This window comes from Gymnodraco acuticeps, unplaced genomic scaffold, assembly GCF_902827175.1.
Source record: "Gymnodraco acuticeps unplaced genomic scaffold, fGymAcu1.1, whole genome shotgun sequence".
Lineage (NCBI taxonomy): Eukaryota > Metazoa > Chordata > Actinopteri > Perciformes > Bathydraconidae > Gymnodraco > Gymnodraco acuticeps.
Genome location: NW_022990341.1, coordinates 2025327 through 2050143, shown reverse-complemented (window position 1 = coordinate 2050143; position 24817 = coordinate 2025327). Strand labels below are relative to the sequence as shown.

Genomic DNA, 24817 nt, shown 5'->3' with positions numbered 1-24817 from the left:
AGAATGTTAATAATTCGAGAGAAGATCGAGAGTTTTTATTGCTTGAAATAACGAAAAGGAAAAAGGACAAGGACATCCCTCTGTTGGAGGGGCAAAGGAGTCTGGTGGGATTATTTTCGGAGTATTGAAGATCGTTTCCCCGACATCGGCGGTGCCTGCTACAGGACTACACAGAACGTGCACGATTCGGACGCGATGAGCGGTGCTAGTGGAGCTCGCGCGTGAGCTGCGGGCACCAGAGCCTCGCAGCGGTGAAACTGAGGCTTCGTGGTAAACTGTGGTAACATGAAGAGCCGTTTGGGAGCCGAAACAGCCGACGCTTTAAGAGAGCCGAGCCAAATGATCCGGCTCACTAACGTAAAAAGACAGTATCTATAAGGGACAGCTCAAGTAAAAATTCAAGCACCCCCGCTGTCGACGCCCTCTGAGCCCTGGTCTGGCGGAAACACTGCTTGCGGTCATCCAGGACTCATAGAACCGTAGTTACAGACGTAACTATCGATATCTCACTCTGTCTGTCACTTCACAAACTGCAGGTGACATGCAACTCACCAACACTTCCTGAAATAAGCAGTTTTCCCAAGAAAAGCAGAAAGTCTGTCACCTTGTCCAGGACAGCCACCCTGCAGAGGACACAGAGAGAACAAAGTGGTGGAGAGACACAGACACAAGGAAAAAGACAAGTTAATGTCATGCACAGACACGTAGAGTGCACCCAAAATAACGACATGATAAGTAGGGTAATTAGGAATAATGTGCAGCTGCTTGAAACACGGATTACTTGATTGTTTCACTAACTTACACAGTGAATACACACCATTTTTGTTGTTTTATAATCTAAATATATTTTCTTTTCCTTGGTCTGACATGTTAACGGAGATTGTCTCAACAGCAGTTCATCAGTACAATAGATCTTACACAGAACTATAAGAAAGGCCTTACCGAATAATGTTCCTCATCAAAAGGAAGAAAGCATCCTTGGAAGAGGTGCAGAAGTTCTTTCCATATATTGCTATCTGTTGATGAGACAAAAGTAAAGTAATAACACATTGAGCCAGGTTACAGGTTATTCAAGTGTAAAATTAAATGGAATCTTGCAGTAAATCGGTCCGAAGCAGGTGTTTCTTAACTCACCATGATGTATGCATTTCTGTTCATGAACCTGATGAAGTTCTCCAGGCACCAGAAGCAGCATTGGAGACAGCAAAGCAAGAATCGAGCACATGCGTTTTCAGAACCTGGAAAAACATTATTGATCATCAACACCCCATTTGACATGGACATTTGATTATTTTAGAAAGGTTAGTATTTTTAAGTTAGACAGCTTACCTTTCAGTTTGGTATTCAAATACTCGAGAACCATCCGGATCATCTGCACCACAGCGAGGATCAGAGAACCGAAGGCAAGAGAACCTGTGTGATAGCTAAGACACCAGAAAACCGAATAGTATAAAACACATTTCCATTCAAATCTTAGTAGTTTCAATCATGGATGTATAATAAGAACTGGATACAGCGTGGGAGGCGGGGCCTCGTTCATTCCTATGAGAGTTGCTCATTGGCGCATGAAGACAAAATGGCCCAACTTTTGAGAGAGCGAAACGTCACGAAAGTATTCATATAATCATATAATCTGTTCTTATTTTGCATCCATGGGTAAAGGTAAAACTCATGTAGTACTGAACACTTCACATGAACGTGCCGGGAGGTCCCGTGGGTTAGATCCGCGTTCATAATGCAGAGAAAAAGAACTCTCAGAATAACGTTAGTAGCACATTTTACAACTTGAGGACCGAATGTTTTTAATAAGGGCTATACAAATGTTCATACTGGGTAGTTTATTTAGTTTAAAAAAAATGATCCAACTATTTACAGACGTCTCTTTCCCAATGTTAGTCAATGGGAAAAAGTATTTCCGGGCCCAGTGACTGATACTGAAGTGTAATACCGCCGTTTGGCCACAACGAATATTTTCATTTTTTAAATGACATGACTGATTTTGTTATATTAACTAAAGCAGGTGAATCCCAAATGTTACTAATTCAAATGTTTGGGGTAAAGAAATATTTTTACAGCAGTGGAAAATTGTACAAAGGTGACCTGTAACAGCTCCGTACCGTATGGCTCGGCTGAAGGAGGAGTAGAGGGGGCTCACTGGGATGTCGTCGGGCTTCTTCAGGGCCCAGTAGTAGGACGCGAAGGCCCCGGCCAGGGTGCACTGTCCCAGAGCGATGGTGAAGTTGACCAGCCAGAGGAACATGAACAGGTTACACAGGTGGAGCACCAGGATGTAGCGGTGGTACACGGTCTCCCCACCGTAGAAGGCAAACATGCATTGGGCTCCGGGGCACACTTTGCTAACATTGGTCTCACTGAAGGTCTGAAAAGATGCAACACAATTTGAACTTAATAATGTGATTTGCCTTATTGTTTCAGTTGCATCCAATTCATAAAAAGGCAAACTACTCAAATACACTTTTTTATCTCCTCTGTTTTGCATGCTACTGAATAATCTGTGAATGTATCTCTTTGAGGTAATCCTGCCTTTATTAAAGCTTGTGTGACCACATCAATCATACATTTTTGTTGACTCTCACAATATCCCACACACACCAAGTAGGCAGGATGATGAATAACATGTGTCAAATTAAATTGTTCAAAGCCGTCACTGACTAACTCTATTTACATTAGAGCCTTAGAGATTGATTCTTCAAGCTCACTGCCAGCTATCAGATTTCACTTGTAGGCAATTATAAGAAGCTATTACATTTGCTCTGATTGATTACAGTCTGACCAAGACATATTTGATGGAGATAGAAGTGGCAGAGATATTACACATTAACAAAAATAACAGTTACACCAGTGATTTTCCAGTAAATGGACGTTAGAGAGTGAGGGACTAACGTTTGGGCTGCATGTGAGATTGGCATACATGCATTTATCGTCAGCAGGTGTGACCTTGTAGACTGCATTACCAGATGATGCTAAGAAGCTGAGGGAAAACTAGTTAAGGGCAACACAGATGGAATATTTATTAGTACTTTCTATATATTTGACATACAATAATCCATCTTGTGCATCCAGACTTTACAGTGTAAGATCTATGTCTAATGACACAAGATGTTTCCATATTGCTCTTGCTTTTAAAAACATAAATCACAAGGGGAAAAAAGCACAAGGGGAAATAAGCACAATTTTCTAAAACTGCATCATCTATAGCAGTGCGTGATCTGTTTAGTGACATGTTTTTTTTATACATTATCATTAACGCAGACTGCACACACAGAAGTCTCTGGGGGAAACAGTTCATCAAATCACCAACAGTTTAGAACAGTGTTTCTCAAACTTTTTCATACCAAGGACCACTTAACCAATAAATAAACACTCGCGGACCACCTAACTCCACAAACATCAAAAAACACATCGTTTTTCTAGAACAGATTACAAATCGCCTGAAAATGGTACAAACAAGTGGAAACATGTGTGATGAAGGTGTTGTGCTGGGCTATATCATGCAATGAAAAGTTAAACTTAACCTTGCTCCATTGTGGAGATATTCCCGCGAGAGTGCGGAAAACATAAATTGATTAATTAATTTCAAATGTGAAATGTTACCAATATACTCACGGACCACTAGGGGGCGCTCACGGACCACCAGTGGTCCGCGGACCACACTTTGAGAAGCACTGGTTTAGAAGGATACACTGCTGTGACGGCCCAGTAAGCAATGCAGATGGCCAGGAGGAGAAAGGTGATGATGGGGTAAAAGAGACTGGACATGACGTAGCTGATGGCCCTAGTTGTAAGAAAGATCAAAACATTTTTTAATTGTGTGAAAAAAACTGTCAAATGTTTTTTATGTTGAAGGACACAACAGAGGTTTTGTTCATACGTACTTGCTTCCCTCCTTCATTAATGCAATAGCGATGCGCAGCCTCGTCCTCAGAAATATCAGTATAATCACAATAACGGCCTCAATCACAGAAAGTGAGATCACTACAAAACAAATAATAGGTTATATTATTAGTCAATGCACACACCAAGTTTGACAGCAGACATGCCCTATGTTAGGTACAGACAGAGGTGAGCAAGAGGACAAGCCATCATAGCTATGGGACAAACAGAACACAGAGTGCAGAGCTGAAAGCAACCGCATATTAGAGAGCTCTAATTCAGCTCCCTGAAAGCCACTGCAACTCTGTCTATAGCACATTTAAAGGTAGGGTAGGTAAGAATGGAGAAACCAGCTCGAGTGCGCTAGAATTTGAAAGTACACAACCGGAACAAATCTGCCTCTTCCTTCAGACTTCCTTACAGAGCCCCTCCTCCAACACACACGAACGCGCACATGACCAATGAGGGCACGAGATAAGTTTGTGCACAGATGGAAGGCTGACAGGCAGGTAGGCCCATAGATATATATAAACACTAGATGGCTCAAGGGGGAGTCGCCAGTGTAGCTCACCGGCGGCCATCTTGCCACAGTCAACAACTACTGCTACAGCTGCACGATGCAGCTGTTGTGAGGTGAGTGATCTGCACAAAAATACTCTTAACTCGCTGAAATCTTGAATGATTTACAAACGGTTTGGTTTATTATAAACGTTATTATCATGGCTATGATACAGGAGACAACAAGACATGTTGAAAAAAAAAAGTTAATGATTATAATTATACGTATGCAGTATCATAACTACATCTTTGATGTTTATAACGAACCAAACCGTTTGAAAATTGGTAGAAAATTGAGCAATCTACGGTTATTTCAATAGTGCACCATATGCATAATGTTATGAATGAGTGAGCTGCCTGTGGCAAGATGGCCGCCATGTGGCAACGTCGGTCTCCATTGGCCAGCAGCGCGGGCAGTGGCGGCGCCAGGGTATGGCTGGGGTAGGCTACAGCCATACCAAGAAATGGCTTAGCCCCACCATGACAAATTATGTTAAAGTAAGCAAAATAAAGTCTGCCAACTCGCGTGGAGTAAATTGCACAGACGGCAGTTAGTAAGATTGATTTCAGTAGCCACTTGTCTGGAAATACCGAAGACCAGAAACGGTTTTGAAAACTTTTGTCACGTAGTGATCGTCTTCTCAATAAAACATCTTTGATAATATCTTCTGGCCAATCAGAATCACGATAACGGCACGGTGTTGTTGCAGGAAGTCCCGACGGAGAATACTTTTGCGGTAGTACATCTCTACATCGATACAACATTACGTGTTGATAGAAATCAACACGTAATGAAATAAGACCCCACGGTTTGATGATTGATAGGTGTGTGGGCTGTCTTTCATTTTGACACACAGAACAATGGGGGCTATCCACCCTTATCCTCAATGTAAAGTAATTCACAGCCTCTTCCCTCTTCTCTCTGAGGAGCAGCAGGTTCAGCTTTAAGAACAAAGTAACAACAAACTAAAATGGCATTCATTTGTTTTAAATATGTCGTGTAGTAATAGATTTATTTATTTTTCTTCTCAAGAGAGTACCAGAATGTGTATTTGATGTTAGTATTTCAAAAAATCTCCTGCAGGGGTTGGGTTTTCAGAACGTCAACTCTTTCACCTGTGGGTAAATTGCAGGATTGGCTCCAGGTCGCCGTTTTTATTTACTACAAGACAAATGTGCCTTTTTATTTCATACAGTTCAATTTGGATTGAGACAGGGAAATAATCTAAACCTCACGCGTGGCGTTTCACTGTCAAGGCGGGCGATATAGCGTGTATGTAATTACATTGCAAATACTGACTTGAGCCCCACCACTGTATGGGTTAGCCCTGCCATAGATTACCCAACAAAACTACTCTGGCGCCGCCACTGAGCGCGGGTGAGTCATCTAGTGTTTATACATCTATGGGTAGGCCATCCAGTTATTTTAGCCGGGCCGGCTCAGATGATTGGTCGTGCTTTTTACAGCGCCACGGCTTCCACAGATGACATTTTTTAATGTATTTATTGTCAAAGCATTTAATATATTCATTGCTATCGGGATGTTAAGAGCATTCCATGGAATATAACAAAATTACCCACCCCACCTTTAAATGGTTAAATATTGAATCCAACACACGTTTGGATCATATCCAGCACTGTTATGTAAACTTCTAATAATATCTTGATCAAGGTAGCCATCCCCATGACCACCAGGGGGCACTACCTCATTCTCTATGTTTTTGGACACATCAAGTAGTAGATGACTGGATGTTTTTAAGAAATAAGCCACAAAACAATAGTAACAATCTTTCCTAAGTCCTAATTTCCTAACCTATTTACAGTCAGGGTTCATACACTTTTTCACCAATGATTTTCCATGACTTCTCCATGACCTTTACCTAATTTTCCATGACCAAAAAAATTACTCTTTCTCAGCGGTACCACTGAAACATTTTTATTTTAACATGGTAAGCTGAAAATAAGGTCTGCATATGAAACATGTTGTGCCTATCTAAAACAAATCAAATCAAATAGGCTTACTAGCTCCTACAGACTAAAGCACTGTAGACTAGAGGGCGTGATTGTAAAAATATCTCACCAGCAAAATACCTCGACAGTTAAATGCCATTTTAAGTTTCATTACTATACAGTATTTATTATCCTTATAGTATTACTATTTCGGCAATTAGATAAAATATAAATTATATTTGATGCAACTTTGGTTACATTTCCATGACTTTTCCAAAACTCTGGGAAAAATATTGTTTTCCATAACTTTTCCAGGGCCTGGAATTTGCATTTTGAATTTCCATGACTTTTCCAGGTTTTGAATGAGCGTAGGAACCCTGTACAGTATACTACTGTATTACAGTAGTCGCTGCAGAAGGTTTCATTTCCCATTAAAAATGTGAGGAGCAGACGGTAAGTAGTCCCTAGCCCCTGTAGACAACATGTTGAAGTGTACTATGGTAATATACTTAAGCCAACATTGCTCCTGTAGGCATGTCTATGGTATTCTGTATGTATGTCACTTTGGATAAAAGAGTCAGCTAAATGTCATGTAATGTAAATATGGCTGAGAAAAACAAGCATTGTACTGTGGATTAGGGTTTCACAGTTTAACGTTTTTATGTAAATGTGCGGAAGCTAGGTGACAACATACTGAAGACGAGCCACGTTTGGCTGAGCTGAAGGTAAATGCTGAAGTCTGTTTGGAAGCCGATGTCAGAGATGGTGACATTAGCACCTGGCTTCCTGGTCAGATTGCTGTACTCCCAGTAGCAGTGCCAGATACCTGAGAGATGCAGAGAGAAAGAATGAGAGCCAGGAACAACAGATGAAACCATGTGAGCAGAAATCTAAATCTGCCACAGTTTGCCATGACAACAGAAGTTAGGAATTAAAATGTAAACATGTGGAGAACAACTCCAACATGTGTACTGAGTATAAGGTAGCAAAAGGTGATGAGGGGTTACTGTCTGAAGTGAATACTCACCAAAGCCGATCACAGTGATGACACTAATGATAATGAGCCACAGGAGCACCCCAGCAGTGTAGCGCAGCAGCAGGATAAAGATCAGACTGACCACCATGGTAATCACCAGACCTCTGAAACAACACAAACACATACATAATGTAGAAGGCAGAGTTCCCGTTCGAATATTTTTTTGCCGGTCAAAATGTCCGTTAAAGTTTAAATCTTCCGGACAAAATTAGAAAAGTGCCGGTCAAAGGTCTTCTTTGTTATTTATTGAGCTTTAAAACAAATTGATATGATTCGATATTAAAAAAATAATTATAGTAGATTAACTATTCAAACGTGTACAGTAACTTACAATAACAGGGCAATAATAAACGGAGCGCTCTCCCTCTCCTGACAGCCCGTCAGTATCATGCAGCTCGCGGATCAGTAATGAGTGACCCGACAGTAAAACTAAACATATCTATAACTAGTTTAGGTAGTTTGAGAGGTCATTAAAATAGCTACGTGTGATATTCTAACCTGGTGTGTGTTTTGCTCCGCTCACCGCTGCATGTGATCATGCAGAGCTGCGTGTCCACTCGTCAGCAGCAGCTGATCTCTCTCTCCCGTCAGATTAGACTTTACTCGCGTTTATGTCCATATCGATCAGATCTAGCTAGTTCTAGCTAATGATAGGACTACCTGCTTATCGAAAGACACCTAAACAGTGGTGTAGTGGGCATTGGACGCGGGGGTACGCCGTACCCCCACTTATTTGAAGCATGATTTTTTTTTAATAGTCTAATAAATATAAAATCATTGCTAGTGTTATCAGTTGCAAGTGTGTATTTGTTGTAATAATGACGAAAACATAATAGGCAGATTTCACAGTAATTATAATAAACACGTAGCTCAAGCATTTATGCAACTTGATTTGAAGTGTGTGTGTGTGTGTGTGTGGTGTGTGTGTGTGTGTGTGTGTGTGTGTGTGTGTGTGTGTGTGTGTGGTGTGTGTGTGTGTGTGTGTGTGTGTGTGTGGTGTGTGTGTGTGTGTGTGTGTGTGTGTGTGTGTGTGTGAGGGGCAGCACCGTGTGTGTGTAGGGTGACCAGGTGTCCCTGACTGTGCGGGACTGCACACACAGACAGCATTTTTATTATTTGTCCCGCGTCCCACAAATTGAGACTATGCATTTGAGTGACAGTCGCGCAGAAAGGCTGGATCGGTTCGTTGACAGCCGGCACCGCCCTTTATTATTATATTGTCTAAACGGCATCATGTAAGTTGCGCTGACAGGCGACACAGAGGTCCACACACAGTGAACCCCCCCCCCCCGTTGACAGTTCACGAGCGCGTGCATAGTGGCCCCCCCCCCCCACCCGTCAAAAAAATCCCCACTACACCACTGCACCTAAACAATAAGCCTCGCTATGCAACCGGGTGAGGCCGCAAAGTATAGCGCAGCATTTTACATTTGTTTACATGCCCACCGGAACCCCGAGGCATTACCAACAGATCAACGCACAATCAACCCATACAGGACATCTCTTTCTCCACATTACGTGTTAGACATTAGAATTGACTTATTCTTGTCTGTCACATACTCTTCTTGTCTGTCACATAAGTGGCGCAACTGATGCGGTATTGCGCTAAGGGGAAATTATTTTGACCGGACATTTTTCTAACGGGAACTCTGGTATAAAGCAATATTTGACTAGTAAATACATTTATTTGGACTTTAACATACATTCAGAAAGATGTTCTGTAAATAGGAATTCATCAAGTGCTATTTTTTGCCTACTTTTGTAAATTCCAAGCCGGTCAGTTGGAGTTTCTGTGTATAGTTATAGGGTCAAATTGTTAATGATTTAGTTTCATAATTTATTTTACGGATAGATCCACAGACCCGCAAAAGGAGCACATCATTCATCAGTAGAAGTAAAACGTGAAAATCAACAAAAGCAAAATCTTACATGAGGATCCAGTCCCAGGAATTAGCATAATCTTCAAAGATCTTAATGCCGACTTCATTGGCATTGAGCAGACTGGCGATACCTCTGTGAGGGAGCAACAAGGTGAGATGGGAAAGAGTTGGAAAGAAAAGAGAACAAAAACATTATTATGAATGAAGAGATAAAGAGAGACTGTGACAGCGTTGTGTTTCTGCCTCTGATCATTTATTTACAAAGGTTTCTCTTCAAAAACATTTTGACACTTTATTTATCTATAATGTGCTTATTATGAAACAAAGATGAATACAGTTTCAAAATGCTTTTGGTTTTTCAGCCTACTTGTTATGAGGGTCTGGAGAAACATATTGTAAGTTTTATATCAAAGAGCCACAAAACTGAATTAGTGTGACTAAAGCGCTATGGATCAATAGTTCCTTCAGTATGGTGGCAAATGGTTTAGCAGCATGTTACTGGATGTGATATAGAGGAGGACAGAGGATGTTGCCAATCAAAAACCTGCTCATTTCTTTTCAGAGTTCAGGTAAGTCTTTGATAACCAATGAAAACATAATAAGTGAAATTCTTAACATAAAAGACTCAATATAAATAGTATTGTTTTAGAATATGCTTTACTTGTCACCTGAATATATTCTTATTTAAAAAAAACCCTAAATGATCTTGGACACTTTGCTTAAAGGTAGGGTAGGTAAGAATGGAGAAACCAGCTCGAGTGCGCTAGAATTTGAAAGTATACAACAGAAAAAAATCTGCCCCTTCCTTCAGACTTCCCTACAGAGCCCCTCCTCCAACACACACGAACGCGCACATGACCAATGAGGGCACCAGATAAGTTTGTGCACGAGATGGAAGGCTGACAGGCAGGTAGGCCATCCAGTTACTTTAGCCGGGCCGGCTAAAATGATTGGTTGTGCTTTTTACAGCGCCACGGCTTCCACTGATGACATTTTTGTATGTATTTATTGTCAAAGCACTTAATGTATTCATTGCTATCGGGATGTTAAGAGCATTCCATGGAATATAACAAAAAGTGTTTCTGAAGTGAATTACCTACCCCACCTTTAACCTTCCCCTGGTCAAAGACACAATCCCACTTAAAGACAAATGATGCAGCATAAAAGCAAACATATTTCTTGTCCAATTCTATCAGTGTACTCAAAGGACCTTGGGAATGGAGACCAGGAACAGACTTTGATGCCAAGATCTCCACTGGGAAATATAACTACACAAATCTCATCGTCAGAACATGACTTCTGCAGAATGTGACCGCAGACACGGTGCTCTATGAGATACATCTGTAAAGTACAGACAGAGGAGAGAAAGAGGACAAGCCAGCATTGCTATGGGACAAACAGAACAGTGAGAGCAGAGCTGAAAGCAACCATATATTAGAGAGCTCTAATTCAGCTCCCCTAAAGGTCACCCTGTCTATAGACCCAAGTTTGGATCGTGTCCAGCACTGTTATGTAAACCTAGCTTCATATCTAGATCAAGGAAATACACCACTAGGGGGCACTACGTCACGCTCTATGTTAATAGACACTCAAAGTAGTAGATGACTGGATGTCTTTTCAGATATATGCCACAAAACCAGGGACGAGCACAGGTACGGGCTAATGTTGCCCTTTTTTGCTGACCTGCCGCTCTGGAGAGAGCGAGAGTTTGTTTTTATTGTTTCTGTTGTGGCCGAATCAACATGATAAGCCCACAATTAGTATTGTAGCGTCTCGCTGCGGGAAACACACTTTGTCAGCGCTGTCATCTGCCGGTGCGTTAAAGACCACCTCAGTGTCGGATTTTGGAAACTTGATTTTGAGTTGTCTAAGAATGATAAGAATAAGAATAATGCATATTGAACTGGTTTCATTCATTAGTGGGTTTATTTAAGGTAATTAGTTAGAGGCCCTATTTTATCAGTATGTCTGCACAGATGGTCAAACTACATTAGAACAGAATTGTCCCCATTTTGTCTTTAATGGTTACTAACATTAGATATTTTAATGAGATATGGACAGCAAAACAAAAAATGTCCCTGGTTTTCATTTTTAAAATCAAGTCACTGAATGCTAGTAGACTTAGGCATACTTTATTGTCATTTCAACAAGACACAGAGTGTACAGGAACAGGACAATATAAAAACTTGCTAAAATTGTACATATAAATAAATAATAGTGACGTGGTGCTGATAAAATTAAAGATAAAGTGTGTGTTTAAAATATAAAGACTTACTATACATATAAATAAAATAGACATACTATATAGAAAATATGTGCGCTTTACACAGCGTAATGTAATCTCTGTGTTACTGGTCTACTTAATATTCAGCAGTTTGATGGCATCGGGGGAAAAAGCTGTAGTAGTAGTAGTAGTAGTAGTAGTAGTAGTAGTAGTAGTAGTAGTAGTAGTAGTAGTAGTATATTAGTAGTAGTAGTAGTAGTAGTAGTAGTAGTAGTAGTAGTAGTAGTAGTAGTAGTAGTTAGTAGTAGTAGTAGTATAGTAGTAGTAGTAGTAGTAGTAGTAGTTAGTAGTCGTAGTAGTAGTACGTAGTAGTAGTCGTCGTAGTCGTCGTCGTAGTCGTCGTCGATACGTCTCGTCGTCGTCGTCGTCGTAGTCGCGTCGGCGTCGTCGTCGTCGTTCGTCGTGAGTCGTCGTCGTGTCGTCTTCGTCGTCGTCGTCGTCGTCGTCCGTTCCGTCGTCGTCGTCGTCGTCGTCGTAGTAGTCGTCGTCGTCAGTTCGTCGATCGGTCAGTAGTTAGTAGTAGTAGTAGTAGTAGTAAGGGATTTTGGGCCCCATGAAAAGATATCACATTGGGCCCCACCCCCAGGCCACGCCAACCAAGCACAATGCTGTAACCACACCTCCAGAACCCAACCGACTCATTTATGCTTTAAATAACTACCTGTACAGGCTTGCATCTATCTTGTAGTCCAATACTAACTGCACAATATTTACTGATACTGAGCGGTGAAAATATAACTGTGCGGACGTGCAACATTCTACTGCAGTAGAATTCACTATTTTATATAACACTAACATTCCTAACAATAGACCTCAATAGTCATCTTTTATGGTGTACATGCCTTTTTAATACAATTTTTGAATAGAACATTCAAAAATCAAAATAAATATAACTTAAATATACATGACCTCTTAAATTAAAATAAACATTAACACCAATATTATCATTTATAAAATGCTATAACAAAAACAAATAACATAAGCAGCAGATTAAATATACATACCAACTCCTACAAAATAAGCTGGTATTAAAGTGTAAACGGACAACAAAACGGAAATGGAAGTGAAAAGGCCTGATGGTGGTGCTAAATCAGAGCCTATTACCTGTTCTCAGTCTTTTTCTCATCATGCATCTTCTGTGTAGTGATCCAATATCGTTACCATAGCCTTGTCCTTTAACAGTTATTACGAGCCCTTGCTCAGCCTTACTCACCAAGAGCCCAGCGCCTAGCCTTCTTACAGGCAAAGTCACTGATCAAGTCCTTGAAGTCCAGCTTTCTAGCCAACTGGCTTTCAATGGACAGCATGGCAAGACTGCAAAGCCTTATGGGGGACAGGGCTGCTGAGCCTAAAGATGGATCTGTTGGTCCTGGCACCAGGGGAGGGACAACTGATTTAGTATGAATAGCTGCTAAAAATGTACCTGCATTGATTAAATGTCAACTAAAAGAAGAGTGAAATGAAAAACCTCTGAATGTTCTGTGAAGATATTAACAGTACTTAAAGGTGGGGTAGGTAATTTTGGAGAAACCAGCTCGAGTGCGCAAGAATTTGAAAATACACAACCGGAAAAAATCTGACACTTCCTTACAGAGCCCCTTCCCCAACACACACGAACGCGCACATGACCAATGAGGGCACGAGATAAGTTAGTGCACAGATGGAAGGCTGACAGGCAGGTAGGCCATCCAGTTATTTTAGCCGGGCCGGCTCAAATGATTGGTCGTGCTTTTTACAGTACTACGGCTTCTACAGATGACATTTTTTAATGGATTTTTTGTCAAAGCACTTAAGATATTCATTGCTATCGGGATGTTAAGAGCATTCCATGGAATATAACAAAAAGTGTATCTCGAGCCGGTTTCTCAAACTTACCTACCCCACCTTTAATGTCAGCAAAATATTACAATTATTATTTACAATGGACTACGCTTAGCTAACAGACTAATTTCCACCACTCATGGACCACACCCACCTTTTCTTTTGAAAAACTGGGTGACATACTGTCGCCCTTTAGTCCCTCTCTCTTGTCTTTCTCTCCTTTCTTTTCTTTCTTAAAAGCCTGACTTTGTTAGTCGTTGAGACATCGTACACACGTAAGTACTAGCATCCCTCCTCACATGCTCTCACTAGTCTCTCTGCTAGAAAGGGCCGGTGCTGCACAGCGTTTGGAGGCCGGACCAAACCATTACATGTAAATAGAGGGGGGTGTTCGATGGTTTGGATAATTAACTTTTGGAAGAAAATAAGTTAAATGAATCATAAGTTTAGTGAGTACATCATCAATATGACGTTATATTAATGTTAATTATTGATGATTGATGAAACATTTTTTCTTAATGTTCTAAAATGTTTTGGGGCCCCTGTCAGTCACGGGCCCTTAGAATCATCCTAACTTTTCACCCCCTTACGGCGCCCCTGGTAGTAGTAGTAGTAGTAGTAGTAGTAGTAGTAGTAGTAGTAGTAGTAGTAGTAGTAGTAGTAGTAGTAGTAGTAGTAGTAGTAGTAGTAGTAGTAGTAGTAGTAGTAGTAGTAGTAGTAGTAGTAGTAGTAGTAGTAGCAGAAGTAGTAGTAGTAGTAGTAGTAGTAGTAGTAGTAGTAGTAGTAGTAGTAGTAGTAGTAGTAGTAGTAGTAGTAGTAGTAGTAGTAGTAGTAGTAGTAGTAGTAGTAGCAGAAGTAGTAGTAGTAGTAGTAGTAGTAGTAGTAGTAGTAGTAGTAGTCTTAGCTTATTTTGTTATGAGATGCGAATTACTGTTCAATCTAGTTGATGTAATAATCGTTTGGTTTCTTTTACATTAAAAACAAGTTATAATTTTCAAAAGGTCTCATGTTTTCTTTCAGGGGGAAGCCCTTTTTCCAATTTAGCGCAATAGCCCCTCCGTGCACGTCCCTGCACAAAAAAAGTATATGAGTCTGTTCTAATTCATGTTCACTGCTGCAGGTGGAAGGAAGCAGGGGCAGATTATTCAAGATGAATAGGAAGGGTTAGTCTACACAAAGCTAATGGCTACAGCGGATGCAAAGTTAAAAAGCTGAAATAAATCATTTCTTGAGACCTTTCCTCTCCTTGCTGCACGGCAGTTACTTGGCTACAAAGAGAAAAGCATTAAAGCACATTATCCTTCATGGTCATTCAGGCAAAACTAAAGTGAATTATAGCCAAACAGGATCATGTATGTAAATAATATCAGCTCACTTGTTTAAATACATGAATTCTCTGTTTCTCCAAAGTTTGAAGCCATTTTAGCCAATTAGCATGTTGATAGCGTATATTTACATAGCAGCTGTTGTAAGCTTGTACTCCTGAAGTTCTCCTCTTGAACTTGTGAGTTAGCTGCATTTTCATGCAATAAACATGCAAATGATTTTGAATGTGGTTGGACACATTGCTGGGCATCATTGACGTCAGTGACATGCCCACTTGTCCTACCCTGTAATTTCTGTCCAGAGCTCTCTGGGAGCAAAGTTGGCAACCCTATTGACAGTTTAAGAGTTCAGAACAACTTATTTTGCAGGGTATTTTTTATGAATATTCTTTTACAACAGCAAAAAGGCCCATGGCGATCTAAAGTTCGTGACGTTTCTGTTTGAACAACACAACTGGTTGAATAACAACAAATAAAGGATTGTGTTGGAGGGGAGGAGATCTTACTTGGCAGCATCTTTAAGGTCGTTGACACTTCTGTGGTTATTGTCACCGTCTTTGAAGTTGGTCTGGTTGGCTACAGTTAAAGTTCCGTTTCTCGTAATGAAATCGGGGAAGCACCGTTGAAGAACTGAAATACATTTGAAAAAAAATGTTTGGTCTTTTTAGTGGCTTGGCAAACAAATGATGAGCTATGTGTGAATGTGCAGTTATTCAGATTCACTTACAAGGTCTGCTTGGCACAATCATAGAAGGGCAGTCTTCATCTCGTATGACTTCAAGTACTGTCTGAAAGTGAAATGAAAGAGAATCAGCAATTGAAAACAAGATATTTATCTTTGTATTCATGATTTTGACTTTTGACTGTCCCGTTGTATCTGTATCCGTCCTGTGGGTTTCTGTATTGATGTAAGATCTTGTGTGCCTGGCTGTCTTTTATAAAAAGCATTAGGGGAAAAAACCGTTTTGATTCAAACTTCATAAGTCAACTTAAGTTCTAAATTACATTCTGTATTTTGTATATAAAAAGTAACATGAAGTTTAGTCTAGTGAAGAAGTGAAGGATAATTATCAGTCACATGTATAACATAATCAGGGTATATGCAGGAATCCTGAAGTCAAATGTAATACTTTTTAAGACCTTTTAAGACGCTTTCCATACATTTTAAGACCTCATCGTCACTTGGAGTTTTAACCGGTTACCTTGGCGACACACTTTACCTCACATTGACTATATACAGTATTGATTGTCCTTCCTCCTTATCTTCCAATCATTTGGACACAAACTTGCATTTCCCCATAACGATGTTGTTTAACAACCGGCGTAAACGGACCTTCGCGCGCTATCAAGCAGTGAGCGTGCGATGTCCTGTTCAGATGACTTCAAATCCAACGGGATGCCATAAATAAACTACACAGAATCACACTACACACCTACGCAATGATTACATTCCGGCAGACTGTAGAATACAACCTCTTTGGACAATTCATATACTTATTGAAAACAAGCTACAAAATGTAATACCTTGGAAAATGCCGTTTAATACTTTTTAATAGCCTTAATTTTCGCTAAATTGATTCATCAACTTTTTAAGACCCCGCGGACACCCTGATAAGTAAGTGTAACAAAAAATAACAAAATCCCAATGTTATTCATCATATTTCAGACATTTTCAATGTTCTGTTATTGTAGCGTTGGTATTATTAACATCACGTAAGTCAGACATGACAGGGTTAGATTGAATGCTGTCTGATGCAACACAGTCATACTTGGAAGGATGTGGGAAGGGAAATCATCGACACACTTCACTGAGCTGTTGCATGTTCCCACACAACACCTCTCTTTCTGGTTCTTATGCATCATTGGGCCAACGTCAATGAACTGCTGCCAGCCGACAGAACAGGCTGTGATGTGCATCAGTGACTGCTAGCTCACTTCCGGATATCTCCCAAAGCACATTCAAATTAGCTTTTCATTATCACCACTGTACAAATAAAACTGATTAAATCTGGGGTTGGATTGCTTTTTCATTTCAGATCTATTTCTTGTACTTGTAATTAAGTTATACTTGTTGCCTGAATAAGTTGTGGGGACAAGTATGTAGCGATGGGTACCGAGCCCCGGTATTAAACGGGCCCCGGGGCTGAATTATTAAAGACCGTGGTACCGTTAAGCTTCGACGTTATCTGTCTTTTTATCGGTACTGGAGACATGTACAAAGTATGTCATATGTATTATTGCTACACAAACATTATATTGCAGTTTTAGTGTCGCCAACTCTGTTTCTAATATGCAAAAAGACTGCAAAATGCGTCTATGATTTGTTTTTGTATTTTCGATCTTTCCAATCCAGACGAGAGATCTCTCTCTCCCCCGCCTGCTTGCGAGGGGGCGGGGCAGTTTACACACACGCAGCTGCTACATGCAGCAACACACAGCGGAGCAGATGGCGGAGAGAACACGCTCCGAGGTGTGGTTAAACTTTACCCGTCTCGATGTGGACAATGCTTGTTACCAAAAGTGCAATAAGAGTTTAGCATGTAAGGGCGGTAACACGAACAATTTGTCTAAACATTTAGCAAAAGTGCTCCACATTCAGACGGAGGAATGCACCGGGTTCGACTGTCTTTCTAGCATCTCTGTAGCCCCATCCACGAGTAACGTTTCCACGTCAGGTATTATGTATGCTAGCAGCAACACACGGAGTTAACTACATTATACAAACACGGGTTAATGATTAGAGGTAACTGAGTCAGGGCTCGACATTATAAATGGCCCGCTGGCCCGGAAGCACTATTTAGACACCCCGGGCCAGCATAACGTACTTTCCACTTGCCCGCTCGGGCCACTAAAAATATTGCTTTAAAAAAAATTGTCCTGTAGTATAGGTATTTTGACTAGCAATTTAGTTAAATTGTTTCGTTTATTAAACGCTACAACATAGCGTTTCGTGAGGTGGTTGTCGTTGTTGGGTGAAAAGCAAACAGCTGTTTGCTGCGGAGCACAGCGCGAGCAGGCTCCCGTGAGCGGGAGCGCGCTCGTTCATACAGACTATCGCGCCACCTTACCATTCGCCAACATGTTTTGAATACCAGCGGTAACCGGCCAAAAAACAATCTTCAAATAAAAGAAAGTCACCGGAGGAGTTAAAGGAGAGTGACAGGGAGCATGAGAAGAAGAGGGAGAGAACGTTTCAGCCAGCTTGATCGATGGAGTTGGCTTCTAGTGGTGCAGTGACGCGTCCTAAAACCCTTTTATAATCTATCGATTAGATTTATGATTAAAAAATTAGAAAAGTAGGGTAGATATGTGGAGATTATCCGGCTGAACAAAATGTGCATTTATCAAACAGGTTTGTTTTCCAAAGACATTATTTCCAGCTATTTTCCAAAACCCTGTGGAGAAATCCCATTGCTTTTTGTCGAGGGAACCAGCAGCTTACTTCCTGGTTTTAGGACGAGTCACTGCACCTCTCAATATGATGCCATGTATATGATAAACAAGGTATTCTTTAGTCGGCTCTGTACATCAATGCCGACCTATGCTGACAAGTAAGTGAAGAGTAGACAATATAAAGGTATTGGCTTTAGGGAAATGTCCCAGCAGTTTAGGATAATGAAGGTTCTAATCTAATCTATAGCCATTACATGTCTAACTCCTAATGACAGGAAGGCAGAAAGCGCATTATACAAATAATAATACTCATAATAGCAGCCATTTTTTAACAATGACCACAATATCATTATTTTAACACACCAAATATGAACAATTGAGGAAAATGAGGAAGAACTGATGATTGAAATGTTGTAGTACAAGTAGTAATGTAGTTAGTGCATAAATTACTATTGCAACAAATGTGTTAATTTTCTTCATTTTAAGTCAATTTTTTTTGGACGAACGCTCCGGGCCAGAGGTTACAATGGTGGGGCCAGTGACAATACAATTCCACCGGCCTTAATGTCTACCCCTGTGAGTTATTTAGTTTGTTAAAGTTTCAGCTATTCTGTTTACAGTTCTGTCATCAGATTATTTAATACGATTTGTTAAAACATTGTTGTTTCTTTTGATGTGAAATATTATGTATTTAATTTAAATAAAAAGCTAGTTAGTTTTGTTCACAATTTGTTTAGTTAGTTTACCTTATTTTGTTCTCCAAAAGAACCGATAAGATTACATTACATTACATGTCACTTGTTAGACGCTTTTATCCAAAGCGACTTACATACTCAATACTGTGGACAATCCCCACAGGAGCAATTTGGGGTGAAGTGTCTCAGGGACACAACGACATGCTGACTGCAGTGGGGTTTGAACCTGTGACCCCCTGATCCGAACACCAACGCACAACCCACTGCACCACACGCCTCCCGCCTAAGATAAGATAATAAGAGTACCGTTAAAAGACCCGACCGATAAGCGGTATCGATAAAAGTAGTAGTACCGTTAACTATACCCATCCCTACAAGTACGCTCATGTACAGCACCTCCAAAAGTAAGTGACAAACTGGAATATAAACATACCTGGATGTCATACATTGAAGAGGCTTGAAGGTCAATATATGTTTTCATCTTGTTTGCAAAGAGAAAACAGACCACTTAGCACTGTCACTCACCTTGCTGCTGATCTCGAAGCCTGGCTTGCAGAATTGCTTGTAATATTCCCATTTGTTGGTACCCCATGCATCCAGGAGGGTTGAAAAGCTGTCAGGGCACTTGGAGACACAGAGCTGGAGGAGACAACACATCCTCTTAATGAGAAAGCCCATCAATCTTGGATAATCAAGCGTGGCGGTAAGGTTGGAGGGAAACATAAAGCCGAGTGTGCTGCTGGAACGAGCTTCATTCAGTCTCTTACCTGGGTAGTAGGGCACTGGAGGTTAATCAAAACTGCAGGGTTGGCACATTTCAACATGTTGAAGTAGAATAATTTGGTTTTGTTTCTGTGGAGACAAATGATGGAGATATAGAGAGGAGTCTGATTAGAAGGATTGAGAAAACCAGTCCATTACTGCAATGTCTTATCAGCGCGCAGAGGGAGAGAGTATACCGTGCTGCAAAGCCTGCCATAATTAATCACAAACTATCACCATGTATTGTGGTCAAATCCTTTTGTGAGTATAAAGATAACAGTGGAAAGCTGACAGACAATTTGGGGAACATCATTATTCCAGTGTACAATCATTTAGGAAATGTGTTTTTCCACTCACGCATTGGGGGTGTTCTGTTGGCCACAGAACTGACCGCGGCTGTCGGTTGGATAGACGACCTTCCTGGGGTCGCCATGGATCCAGGCTGAAAATACAGCACAGAAGGGTTTGGTTTGGTTTTTAACATTTGTAACCAGGCTAGACACATATTCCTGACACTGGCAATGTTACTGTTTTTGTCGACCTACTGAGGCACACAAGATCAACACATTACCCTCCCTTTCAGTCTCCATGACACATGCTATCTGTCTTGGAGTGTGTGAGTAAGAGAGCTTGTTTTTTCCATGTAGCAGTGAAAATGATCAGCTACCTAAAGACATGCAGTGGATCATTATTTAAGTACAGCTGCATCAAAGAGGTGATATGAATCATTAGGGATCAAATCCTCAATCTATGAGTGCATCAGGCCGTCTCTGTGCTCACCCAGCACAAAATATAAGAATCGCAATTAACAAGACAACAATACAAATGGAGATAAAACTCCAAACAAATCAATCCAATTTCATTTGCTTTGCTTTTTCTGCTTCTCTTGATAGAGGTAGTAGCAGTAACCCTGAAACTCAATTGACTGAGCAACTCTTTGTTTGCCAAACCTGAACAACACCAGGCCTTTCACCTTGCCAGTCAATGAAGGATTGTGCTGAACAGGAGGCAGCAACATAAATGCAGCCTATAAGTCTTTGACAACAAGGAGAATGGAACTTAATATAGAAAGGACACCGCCTTATTCAGCTGATAGCAGACATGTCAGCTTGCGTTAAAATTCACATCCATTGTCATGCCTCCTGCTCTTCTTGAATGATTGAGTCAGTTCTTAAAATGCCCAGATTGAGACCATGACTCAAATGGAGCTGGCAAAGGACATCACTTTGATGACAGCACTTTCCTTAAATGTGTGATGTATATTGTATGTGAGTGCATAAAAGAGGGAAGAAAGGAATGTGCAGTCAGGAGTGTTGGATATAATATCATGTCTGGCAGAGCAGGGGAAATTGAGAAATTAATAAAAGTCGACAGACAGAAGGAAGGGAAGGATAATCCAATAGGAAAAAGGAAAACTTGAGGCAAGACAGACAGAATAGAAGCGCTGATGAGGAGATTCATAAGTCTGTATGGCCTCAGTCAGTCTCCAACAAAGTGGAATCCCTGTCACGCTTAAGCGAACTTAACAGCTTGGCCAACATTTGAATGAAATGAGAGCCAGAGGGAATCAATGGTGATCCAGTCAAGAAAATTCAACTGGGACCTCAAAACATCATCACCTCAAGTCAAGTCTGCCCGGCTGCAGTTCTCAACTCCTCTGCCATTTTACCAATCAGACATTTATTGAATAGGCCACCATGAAATTATGAATAAATCAAACAAAAAGCACGTTTCAAAATGAAAGTATTACTATTTCAATTAAGATTGAATATTACGATTAGAACTAGAGCAGAACATTATTACATCAAGTCTATTTGCGTCATTAGGAAACATGCGATCAGCAGCAATGTGTCAAACTCACCCACAGTACCCAGCGCGATGTAGCCGATGATGAAAGTGATGAAGACAACACAGCAAACCACATCAGTGCAGCTCCTGAGGGGGGGGGGGGGACATGTGCAATAACAAATAAGAGATGTGTGACAGGAAAGATTACAAAAACACATCAGTATCATGACAACAATACATGCAGTATTCACCAGGAGAAATTGGGAGTTTGCCTAATTCCATGGAGAACTATATGAGTTTATTTATTATTAACCCATAGTTTTTAACCATTTCATTGTTGGCACTCATGAGAGTCGCAGTATGTCAAGTGAGAACAAGCTTCAAATTTGGGTTCAGCGCCTGCTACCAAGGTATACCAAGGTGTCATCTGTATGCTGTGCTTCCAGAGAATCTGTAGAGGAGGTCTACTGACTTTCTAATGAGACGTGGAATCCCCCCCCCAGAGTTGACTGTCACACAGGCACAGAGAAAGCTATTTGAAGATTGCCTCCCCATCCACAGTGTCCTCAGCCTGCTGCTTTAAAGAAGCTTCTCAGTCTCTCTCTTTGCTTTTTCACTCTCTCCAACGCACGGCGAGGTTTCTTTCCCCTTCTTCCCGACCTGTGAGAAGCTGTCATTTCCGGGGCCTTCTTAGCCCTCTTTCAATACTATTCAGGCTTTTGGGTTCTGAGCCCAGCCTTGAATAAAGCCAATTTCAATCCAGTGTGCCCATTAGTACCATGCAACGGATATTCGAAGCCTCCCCCTTACACCATACGCTACACAAATTGACTCGAGACCCTCATCTCCTCCAGCTTTCAACCCTTCGCCTCTTTCATCCACAGGAGTGAAGCCAATGTTAAAAGGAGGCCTGAGCTCAGAGATGTGACAGTGTTTCCTCTGTGTAGTTCTTTGAAGAGTGGATTGTCCTTGTTTTGTATGCAGCATGGTTACATGGTTCTACACCGGCTGCTCTCAGACAGTGAAGAGAGGACGTACACAGAGGAGATCAGCTGAAGATCAACCCATACAAATAAGAGCTTAAATTAAGAGTAATTGACTTATATAAAGATGCAAACAAGAAAGAATCATGCCTTTTTTAACTGGATTTTCAGTGTTACCTCTGAAGATTTAGGGGCGGCTATGCATTATCCGAGACTGTTTGCAAGTGATAGCTAACTTAGGACCTTAGGTCTTTGAATCCATGTCTAGCCTAAGTTAGCAATTAAAAGTGACTTTTTATGGTGCTGTATTAATAACTGCAATCTATGTTAACAGGCTGCTCTAGTAGATAGGTTTGCTGAATTAAGAGGATTGGGAATGTTTTCTGTCCTTAAAAGTCAAATTGTTCTATTAATTTCTCACTTCAGAATAAGATAACTCTTTTATCACATTCCTTATCTAAATGACTTTATGAATGTAGATACCTGCACATTCAAAATATCTCTACTCAGATCATTTGCTCCGTATTCTCAGGCAAAAATGCCACCATCAGACTTGGACACCGGATGACAAAAGACTAACAAAAGACCAGTTGGTTGCAAAATGAAATAAGGCTTGGGGACTTGGTCTACTTGTACTTGGAAAGCACAACAATTATTTTTGGAAGATAACAGAGAAAACAAAGGCAGTGGGCACAGCTCTGCCTGGTGACAGGAGCCACAGTTTTACTCTGACAGGGAATATGAGGACAGAGACAACCTGCCACACTTCCAGCAAAGCTGTTGCTGATATTGTGCATATTATTAACAAAGGGTGACAAGGGAGTACCATTTCATTCCATCCAATAAAGATCTAGAGGAAGATCTGTCAGGGTTGCCATGGAAATGGTTGCATGTATTGTCTTTAAATCCATGTCTATCCTAAGTTAGCTATCACTCGTAGATGATTAAAAGGGGAATCTGAGGGGCCGTGGGTCTAAAGCCGACCTTGCCTCTCCTCGATCGTAATGTGTTTCTGTAGATCCATCTCGTTTCCCAACTCCCTCGTATTGACAGCATTATTAAGACAAACTGCACACACAGCGAATACAAAGTCACCTTCGAGGCATGCAAAGGTGAGTTTTGAAGTCGAGCTGACAAAGTAAGGGGAGTGAAAACAATTCTGCTTTGTTCTCTTATCTCTGGAAAGCAGGCCACATCGAAAACTGCAAATCTATGTCGACCCCAACTCGGCCTCTTCAGATGTTAAGAGAGGGACCAAAGCATTGCCTGGCTTGTAAACTGTGCCGGGGCGCAGAGCTGCTTTGAAAGAATAATCGGTGCTTGAAGCTATGTTGGTGCAATATGAAACTTTTGTGTCACTGTTATATTTGAGCCAAGGTGACAGATGGCAGCAGTGCCACAGCATAGCATGGGTGCCATTGTGGTGTGAATCTGCCAGCCTGTCCCTGCTTTGTAACAGACATTAACAGGAAGCGATATGGACGGTCAGCTTTGCACAATAAAAGGATATTTCTCATGGTCATGAAAGCCCAGAGGGGTATTGGTTCGAGTGAGCCAAACACGAGGCTCCTTTGGGTGATTTGCTATGAAGGCAGCGAACAACTTATTTATAGTTAAAATGTTTTTGATTGCACATAAAAAAGGCATGACTGCTACAATATGGGTGTGCAGTTGGTTGCATTGGTTTTTTACACAGATTATATCAGAGTTTTATATTGTTTACAGCTGGAGCCAGGTTTAACTAATATTATATCGTGTCCATTTCTGTATGTCATAAAGAGGACTACTCAAAAACCATAGGCATAGTTAGTTCATTTAGGCTCCGAGCTTGCGTGAAAACAAGACGACCAAGGAGTCAGTTCTCTCCAAGTTCTCATTAAGGAAAGCCTCTGAGCCACAGAAACATCAAAGCATCCTTGGTGCCTTCACCCAGCTGTAGCAGGGAAATGGGCTGGAGAGGGTGGGATAAAGAGGCACAGGAGGACTGAAACATGCCTTCACAGAAGCCTGCCAGACTGAATTGAACATAAAAGAGGTAAGAGCCTAACATCACCTCAGAAAATGACTAAATAATAAAATAAAAATCTGTGGTGAGAGCCTTGAAGATTTTTCTTGCTTTAGTGCAAAATGCAACTCTTCTTCGTGCCAAGAAATCAAGTGGTCGTAAAATGACTTCATTTTGAATATCTTATATGTATTTATTTTTTAAGAGGAAAATCCTCAACTTTATGTTTTTGAATGAGCATCACATCTGTTAAAGGTGGGGTAGGTCATTTTGGAGAAACCAGCTCGAACCTCTCAAACCTACCTACCCCACCTTTAAGAATGTACATTAGGTTTTTTTTATTGTTTTTGGCATGTGACCATACTTTTTTATGACTTTTTTAGTTAAGATATCAGTCTGTCCCTTGAATTATTCATCCTGCCACATTTATAGGCTATGTGACC

The 24817-nt window shown here is 40.8% G+C and overlaps 1 protein-coding gene across 4 annotated transcripts in view; it reads right to left on the bottom strand.

Annotated features, from left to right (window-relative positions):
• Positions 1-24817, bottom strand: part of slc44a5b (solute carrier family 44 member 5b) — a 49338-nt gene that overhangs the window by 8050 nt on the left and 16471 nt on the right. For 2 of the 4 annotated variants that reach the window (XM_034223533.1, XM_034223532.1), the window contains exons 3-20: positions 21460-21533; positions 19956-20040; positions 19604-19688; positions 19362-19475; positions 15476-15536; positions 15255-15378; positions 14659-14691; positions 9368-9451; positions 7430-7542; positions 7097-7228; positions 3897-3996; positions 3704-3796; positions 2905-2992; positions 2118-2380; positions 1330-1424; positions 1135-1238; positions 943-1016; positions 553-623 (exon numbers count right to left, since the gene is read on the bottom strand). In XM_034223533.1, coding sequence (XP_034079424.1) covers positions 553-623; positions 943-1016; positions 1135-1238; positions 1330-1424; positions 2118-2380; positions 2905-2992; positions 3704-3796; positions 3897-3996; positions 7097-7228; positions 7430-7542; positions 9368-9451; positions 14659-14691; positions 15255-15378; positions 15476-15536; positions 19362-19475; positions 19604-19688; positions 19956-20040; positions 21460-21533 — 1793 coding nt within the window. The remainder of the gene's footprint in view (positions 1-552; positions 624-942; positions 1017-1134; positions 1239-1329; positions 1425-2117; positions 2381-2904; positions 2993-3703; positions 3797-3896; positions 3997-7096; positions 7229-7429; positions 7543-9367; positions 9452-14658; positions 14692-15254; positions 15379-15475; positions 15537-19361; positions 19476-19603; positions 19689-19955; positions 20041-21459; positions 21534-24817) is intronic. The other 2 variants (XM_034223535.1, XM_034223534.1) reach the window with 1 other exon arrangement.